The 8,755-nt window shown below is 35.5% G+C and overlaps 1 protein-coding gene across 4 annotated transcripts in view; it reads left to right on the top strand.

Moving 5' to 3' along the window:
- The first annotated feature begins 4,820 nt into the window (after nucleotides 1-4,820).
- LOC106060093 (ceramide kinase-like) overlaps nucleotides 4,821-8,755 on the top strand; it is a 45,544-nt gene continuing 41,609 nt past the window's right edge. Inside the window, exons 1-2 of one of the 4 annotated variants that reach the window (XM_056030757.1) lie at nucleotides 4,821-5,117; nucleotides 6,460-6,716. In XM_056030757.1, the coding sequence (XP_055886732.1) occupies nucleotides 6,602-6,716 (115 nt within the window). In that variant the 5' untranslated portion in view covers nucleotides 4,821-5,117; nucleotides 6,460-6,601. Of the gene's footprint in view, nucleotides 5,118-5,164; nucleotides 5,257-6,447; nucleotides 6,717-8,755 lie in introns of those variants that run through there. The other 3 variants (XM_013217869.2, XM_013217868.2, XM_013217870.2) reach the window with 3 other exon arrangements.

Raw genomic sequence — 8,755 nt, 5'->3', positions numbered from 1 at the left:
ATGATTTATTTAAAATGATCCCCTTTTCACTATTCTGTACACTAGATACGCCGAACAAAGCTTTCTATTTATGGATTGTATGGAAATCTTAAATAAGAAATCCTTGTAAGAAGATGTCACAGAAAAATGTGTGTTTATTGAATGATTCGATCTAAAGTCAAACTAAAGTGTTGTCACATTGCAAAGGATATTGAGAAGAGCTCAGATGACAGTATAACGGTAAAGTAACAACGATTTGATTAGGCTATTGTTTGGTATCTGTCAAAAGGAATTCAACACTAATCTATTGTGTATACAGAAAATAAAACCGTGAAAAGAATTAAATGCAGGCGATTAAAATGGTTTGAGCATATGACGAGAGATTGGAGAATGGTGAGTATAGTAGTAGGCCTGTTGTGTTTGGGCTTACCCAGAGACGTTGGAGAATGGTGAGTATAGTAGTAGGCCTGTTGTGTTTGGGCTTACCTAGAGACGTTGGAGAATGGTGAGTATAGTAGTAGGCCTATTGTGTTTGGGCTTACCTAGAGACGTTGGAGAATGGTGAGTATAGTAGTAGGCCTATTGTGTTTGGGCTTACCTAGAGACATTGGAGAATGGTGAGTATAGTAGTAGGCCTATTGTATTTGGGCTTACCTAGAGACGTTGGAGAAAGGTGAGTATAGTAGTAGGCCTGTTGTGTTTGGGCTTACCTAGAGACATTGGAGAATGGTGAGTATAGTAGTAGGCCTGTTGTGTTTGGGCTTACCCAGAGACATTGGAGAATGGTGAGTATAGTAGTAGGCCTATTGTGTTTGGGCTTACCTAGAGACATTGGAGAATGGTGAGTATAGTAGTAGGCCTGTTGTGTTTGGGCTTACCTAGAGACGTTGGAGAATGGTGAGTATAGTAGTAGGCCTATTGTGTTTGGGCTTACCTAGAGACATTGGAGAATGGTGAGTATAGTAGTAGGCCTATTGTATTTGGGCTTACCTAGAGACGTTGGAGAAAGGTGAGTATAGTAGTAGGCCTGTTGTGTTTGGGCTTACCTAGAGACATTGGAGAATGGTGAGTATAGTAGTAGGCCTGTTGTGTTTGGGCTTACCCAGAGACATTGGAGAATGGTGAGTATAGTAGTAGGCCTATTGTGTTTGGGCTTACCTAGAGACATTGGAGAATGGTGAGTATAGTAGTAGGCCTGTTGTGTTTGGGCTTACCTAGAGACGTTGGAGAATGGTGAGTATAGTAGTAGGCCTATTGTGTTTGGGCTTACCTAGAGACATTGGAGAATGGTGAGTATAGTAGTAGGCCTGTTGTGTTTGGCTTACCCAGAGACATTGGAGAATGGTGAGTATAGTAGTAGGCCTATTGTGTTTGGGCTTACCTAGAGACATTGGAGAATGGTGAGTATAGTAGTAGGCCTGTTGTGTTTGGGCTTACCTAGAGACATTGGAGAATGGTGAGTATAGTAGTAGGCCTGTTGTGTTTGGCTTACCCAGAGACATTGGAGAATGGTGAGTATAGTAGTAGGCCTATTGTGTTTGGGCTTACCTAGAGACATTGGAGAATGGTGAGTATAGTAGTAGGCCTGTTGTGTTTGGCTTACCCAGAGACATTGGAGAATGGTGAGTATAGTAGTAGGCCTATTGTGTTTGGGCTTACCTAGAGACATTGGAGAATGGTGAGTATAGTAGTAGGCCTATTGTGTTTGGGCTTACCTAGAGACGTTGGAGAAAGGTGAGTATAGTAGTAGGCCTGTTGTGTTTGGGCTTACCTAGAGACATTGGAGAATGGTGAGTATAGTAGTAGGCCTGTTGTGTTTGGGCTTACCCAGAGACATTGGAGAATGGTGAGTATAGTAGTAGGCCTATTGTGTTTGGGCTTACCTAGAGACATTGGAGAATGGTGAGTATAGTAGTAGGCCTGTTGTGTTTGGGCTTACCTAGAGACGTTGGAGAATGGTGAGTATAGTAGTAGGCCTATTGTGTTTGGGCTTACCTAGAGACATTGGAGAATGGTGAGTATAGTAGTAGGCCTGTTGTGTTTGGCTTACCCAGAGACATTGGAGAATGGTGAGTATAGTAGTAGGCCTATTGTGTTTGGGCTTACCTAGAGACATTGGAGAATGGTGAGTATAGTAGTAGGCCTGTTGTGTTTGGGCTTACCTAGAGACATTGGAGAATGGTGAGTATAGTAGTAGGCCTGTTGTGTTTGGCTTACCCAGAGACATTGGAGAATGGTGAGTATAGTAGTAGGCCTATTGTGTTTGGGCTTACCTAGAGACATTGGAGAATGGTGAGTATAGTAGTAGGCCTGTTGTGTTTGGCTTACCCAGAGACATTGGAGAATGGTGAGTATAGTAGTAGGCCTATTGTGTTTGGGCTTACCTAGAGACATTGGAGAATGGTGAGTATAGTAGTAGGCCTATTGTGTTTGGGCTTACCTAGAGACGTTGGAGAATGGTGAGTATAGTAGTAGGCCTGTTGTGTTTGGGCTTACCTAGAGACATTGGAGAATGGTGAGTATAGTAGTAGGCCTATTGTGTTTGGCTTACCCAGAGACATTGGAGAATGGTGAGTATAGTAGTAGGCCTGTTGTGTTTGGCTTACCTAGAGACATTGGAGAATGGTGAGTATAGTAGTAGGCCTGTTGTGTTTGGGCTTACCTAGAGACATTGGAGAATGGTGAGTATAGTAGTAGGGCTGTTGTGTTTGGCTTACCTAGAGACATTGGAGAATGGTGAGTATAGTAGTAGGCCTGTTGTGTTTGGGCTTACCTAGAGACGTTGTAGAACGGTGAGTATAGTAGTAGGCCTGTTGTGTTTGGGCTTACCTAGAGACATTGGAGAATGGTGAGTATAGTAGTAGGGCTGTTGTGTTTGGCTTACCTAGAGACATTGGAGAATGGTGAGTATAGTAGTAGGCCTGTTGTGTTTGGGCTTACCTAGAGACATTGGAGAATGGTGAGTATAGTAGTAGGCCTGTTGTGTTTGGGCTTACCTAGAGACATTGGAGAATGGTGAGTATAGTAGTAGGCCTATTGTGTTTGGCTTACCCAGAGACATTGGAGAATGGTGAGTATAGTAGTAGGCCTGTTGTGTTTGGCTTACCTAGAGACATTGGAGAATGGTGAGTATAGTAGTAGGCCTATTGTGTTTGGGCTTACCCAGAGACATTGGAGAATGGTGAGTATAGTAGTAGGCCTGTTGTGTTTGGGCTTACCCAGAGACATTGGAGAATGGTGAGTATAGTAGTAGGCCTGTTGTGTTTGGGCTTACCTAGAGACATTGGAAAATGGTGAGTATAGTAGTAGGGCTGTTGTGTTTGGCTTACCTAGAGACATTGGAGAATGGTGAGTATAGTAGTAGGCCTGTTGTGTTTGGGCTTACCTAGAGACGTTGTAGAACGGTGAGTATAGTAGTAGGCCTATTGTGTTTGGGCTTACCTAGAGACGTTGGAGAACGGTGAGTATAGTAGTAGGCCTATTGTGTTTGGCTTACCCAGAGACGTTGGAGAATGGTGAGTATAGTAGTAGGCCTATTGTGTTTGGGCTTACCTAGAGACATTGGAGAATGGTGAGTATAGTAGTAGGCCTGTTGTGTTTGGGCTTACCCAGAGACATTGGAGAATGGTGAGTATAGTAGTAGGCCTATTGTGTTTGGGCTTACCTAGAGACGTTGGAGAACGGTGAGTATAGTAGTAGGCCTATTGTGTTTGGGCTTACCTAGAGACGTTGGAGAATGGTATGCTCTAATTATGATGGGTCTTAGTAAGATGTTTGGGCTTATACAGAGACATTAAAAAAGATTAAGTATAATAGTAGCCTAGTATCAATATGTTTAAGATCATCCAGAGACATTGAAGGAGATAGATCTAGCAGTCATGTGAAGACTATACATCTACTAGGCGTCTTTCTCACATCCTCCAAAAAAAAAGGGGGGGGGGGCTGTACTGGGATCCTTCTTCCGGGTAAATTAATATTAATGATACTACCGGAAATTCCATGTACAAATGTATCATCAGATAAAAAAAAAGCAGAAGAGGATGAAATAGTTTATTTAAAGTATAAAATAAAATTCTATTTTAAAATGAAAACGAGAAAAATTTGAAAACAAAATACAATTTCATCACAGGCTATAAAACAAAAATGTTATGTTAAAAGCGACATTTTGATATGTAACTCCCATCTGTACTTTATATAATAAAAATTAAACGGTGCTATCCATGTTGCGTATGAATATGTTAAGGGGTTATTATCAGGCCTAGGTAGACATATAACCGTGACATAATCTTTGATCAGTTTGATGTGTCTCTGCGTGTGGAAAGTTTGGGTGGGTTAAAAAAAAAGCGATCTACTATTTTAAAGTCGCGTTCATCATGTTTCATGTATATTTGGATCTAGTAATTTATTATTAGGGCAGATAATGTAAAAGTCATCTGTTTGTGTGGCCTACGGTTTTAAGCTAATGAAAAAAAAAAGGCTCTTTGTTACCTTTATTAAATAAGTCGTGTGTCTTATCTTATAGTCTATAATACAGACGTTACTTCAAAAAAGAAGATGATTACATCTTATACCTTTATCTGACGATTTATTTTGTTTATCTTTTTTGTAAAATAAAGAATATAAATGGAATTTAATTTAAACCAACTCTTTCATTATCCCTGTATCATTATTCAGGACGTAGATCTATAGAGAAACAAAAAAACATTCTTTGCATACTTGGAATTGTTTACCGTTGCCAACCAATCACCTTCACCTTCGTCGCGCGCTTAGTCCCCCTAGCATATGCGTGATGTCACCAAGCGGCTTAAATCTAAACGTCCCATTGGCTGGTTGTGAACTTTCATGGCGTTTCGCTCCCAGTCCAATGAATTGTCGGAACTAAGGGGGTTGCTCGTAAACACCGCGAGCAACAGTTTTAATAGAAATGTTTAAATACATCGTTCTTTCTAAACACAGCTCTGTTGTGAAGATATCAAATAGTTGTAATCGCGGCTTCGCATTTTTATCATCGAACGAACACCACACGTGTTCGCAGTTTAGTAGATCTATAAGTGTATTCTGTTTTGTAGCTGTAACCACCGGATAGCTTTGTTTATACTTAACCAGCGGTTGTGTTATGACTCGGTTTTTTAACCTTGGTATTTAGATCTAGATCTAGATTAGATCTGATCTGGACTACTGTGTTGATAAAGGACATGTAGTAATGTAACATTCACTTTCATTCAGGATTGTGTGTAATGCTTATGTGTTCTCGATTTTGTTAACCAAGATTCCAGAGTAAATAATTACTATTAGTGTCTAGAAATAGTCTAGATCTAGATCTATATAGACAGATCTAGATTCTAGATCTATTCAGTTTCTACTAATGTCTAATTCTAAATCTACATATAAATAGATCTACTTATAGTGTATAGTATCATATACTTATACCATATAGACATGTATATCATTCATGTATGTAATCATATTAATAAAAATCATAATATATATTTAATAATATATTTTTCTTTAGACTAAATCTAGAATAAATCTACATAATTTGGATCCAGAGATCTGACTCACTAAGACTAAGTTGTCATAAAACTATTTTCTAGAAAGATTCTCATCTACTTTTAGGGCCTACTATACTAGTGACTATTATAAATTATATAGTGTAGGTCTGTCTTCGGTGTCTAGAATCTAGAATGTTTATTGACTATTGATATTTAATTTATTTAAATTATTCAGCTGGTGTAGATGTTTGTGCTAGAGATTTAGTCAAGTCTATCTAACGGTAAAACTGTTCTAAAACGAATGAGTAAAGAGTGGAGCCGCAAATAGCTAAACAAAAAGATGCGGCTTTAGTTTAAAAGGATAAAAAAAAAATGAAACACTTCAAATAGGAATAAAGCCTATAGGCTATAGGCCTAGATCTAGATCAATAAATATTTCGTTGACAATATAGACTCCGATAATATCAAATCTAGTACAGTGTCTTTAACTTTAGGCCTAGATTTAAATAGTCAAATATATTATTTTTAGCTCTGGGTCTAATTAAGTGTATTATAGTCAACATTTCGACAGTTGGATTTATAGACTATTTATACTAACTATGTAGGTTTAAACATTGTTTTATAAAAGTATGTTCGTATTGTTATAGATCAATAATCAATAAGAAGACTTACGTTACTATACTAGTAGTATCAATAAAATTACCTTCTACTAAACAAGAACTGAGATCCCTCAGACCTATATCTATGTAAGGTCAAAGCTAGTTAAATTTAGAATAGTCCTTCTTAATCATTTAACCCACATACAAGTACGACTAGAGCCTAGAGGTCTAGGAAAATACACGAATGTATAACATTGTAAAGGTGTTCTAATCTACACAAGTTATATACTGGATTAAACATACATGTGCTTTAAAAATTCATAATAATTCTTTTATATATATATATATATATATATATATATATGTTAATCATATAGACTATATTCTAGAAATTAAGAATTCTTAACATCAATCTAGACAAGTTTTATGCAGTTTTGGAAAACTAAAAAAGGAAAACATTTAATTTGAGAGACATTAATAGTGATGACCATTTTCTAAGAGTACGGAACACCATAGACAACATTTATAAAAATGGAAGGTTCATTTACTAAAGTGTGTAAAGGCGGAGGTCGCCAGTGTGATGTAACAGTTACTAAATCTACTCTAAAATGTGTTTTGAAAAATAGCATAGCACCAAACATTCAAGGTATGTAACTCAAAATATTAAAATAAGCTTACTATTGTTGTCATTGAATGCATCTTTATCCTATAATAAGTATATTTTATTATATTTTCAGCATTTCAATTACTCATTACTGTAAACTGGTTAAACATTTAATTTTAACTTGCACAACAAAACAGTCTGCTTATTAGGCCATTTCTCTGTTCCACTAGTAATAATACAATAAAAAATGTTTTCACATCCTATGAGCCCCTCCTAATATGGTACAGATCAGAGGCTCTAGGTTTAGGAACACACACCTACCAGTATGGCTTACTAAAAAGTTACATTTAACCCTTGCAAGTAGATCTAGTACAAGCCCCTGGACTAAATAAACATTACCCTTCAAGTGTTGACATTAAACTTCTATTTTTTTTTATGTGAGCTTTCATAATACATGTAATGTCCTCAGAATATAAATATATATAATCTTATTTCCCTTTGTATAGAATTAGATTAATATTTTATTTTATTTTGAAGAGAAATAGATGTTAATATATAAAGTTGTAGATTATATAATTATTTGACCTTTAGGGTGTTACGTTTGTTTATCTTTTAAGCTAGTTGCGTTAAATAGTATTATACCAAGAGCTTATGTTTTGTAACGCTAGTTATTGTCTATTATCAACTATAATAAATTAGCCACTTTAATAATGTTTTATTACATAAGTCTGTAATTCACACATTTATGTTTATTTGATACATCAATACTAAGTTGGTTTGTGTATAATAGTTCAAAGAGCTTTTGCCAGGAATTAGTGTAGGAAAACAATTTGACACATTAGATTTACAAGTCTTGTTCTCTAGCCAGCAACTATTCTAATTAGATTAGCCAAACAGGAGAGAAACAAAACTCTTTATAAAAGAGATTTAAAAGGGGCATTATTGAGGCACGTTCTCAAATTAAATGTATTTTACTATGAAATGTTACCTTATTTGATATAATAACTTAAGAAAAAATAATTAATACTTTCAAGGAGTGTTTAATTTATTTTTAATCATCATAGATTTTGGCTTTCATTATTTTTTCAGTTTAATATTGACAAACTGTAATTTAAAAAAAAAAATCCATTGAATTTAACAAACTGATTTTTTGACATTGTTTTTTCTCAATTTTTTTTATAAAAAAATATATTTCTCAGAAATTTTATTTCTGTACAGTATTTAAGTATCAACTTATATATATATTGCTTGGATGGCTTATGAGGAAATGCCATTATTTGTTGTTGTTGTTGATAGTACTTCCAGACATCCTTTTAACATTAATGTAAAAAAAAACAACAACACTGGAATAGAAGGTTTCCAAAATCTTTTTTTATCTTTAGAAATTTTATTTTTCTTTAATATTTGACATTGTGCTGTTGTGAATTATTTTGTTTGCTTTTTATAACAATAACTGAGCATGCAGTCTAGCTGTACTAGTTATAGGAACATATGATCCATTTTTTGTGTTCCAAACTAAAGCAAAATAAGAACTGTTGCACAATACCTTGTCATGTGACTATGATAATAAAAATAAAAAACTTTTTTTTTATTGGATATGATATGTTATTGTAAAATTAGATATCTACCTTAGAGAACATCTTTGGCCTACTTTATTCCCCTCCATTTGAAGATTAACTCTGATAAAATTGTAGTCTGGTGCACACTTCAATCTAAAATGAGATATAGTTTTATCATACTATACATGAGTGTATTGTGTCACTTGGCTCCCCCAAATACACAAAAGTATGGATTTTTTCCCCCAGCTATGAGTATTAATAATAGGTTAGATGGCATATACCGGTACAGAGAAAAAATAAGCTAGAGATATATAGGTAAAAATCTATAGACGAAATAATGTGTTATGTTTTATAGATGACACATTCCCCCCCCCCTCCCTTTTTTTCCGTTGTTTAAAAAAATGATGATACATTTGAAGTAATCTTACTAGTTACAAAGCTATGTAGAATTGAAACATATTGTTATGACATGATTAGGAATCAGTTATTTGTTTCGGGAATAAGTTGAAAGTTTTAATTAGC

This window comes from Biomphalaria glabrata, chromosome 5, assembly GCF_947242115.1.
Source record: "Biomphalaria glabrata chromosome 5, xgBioGlab47.1, whole genome shotgun sequence".
In the NCBI taxonomy this organism is placed as follows: Eukaryota; Metazoa; Mollusca; class Gastropoda; family Planorbidae; genus Biomphalaria; species Biomphalaria glabrata.
The sequence above is the reverse complement of the archived record's forward strand: the minus strand, read 5'-3'. Positions and strand labels throughout refer to the sequence as shown.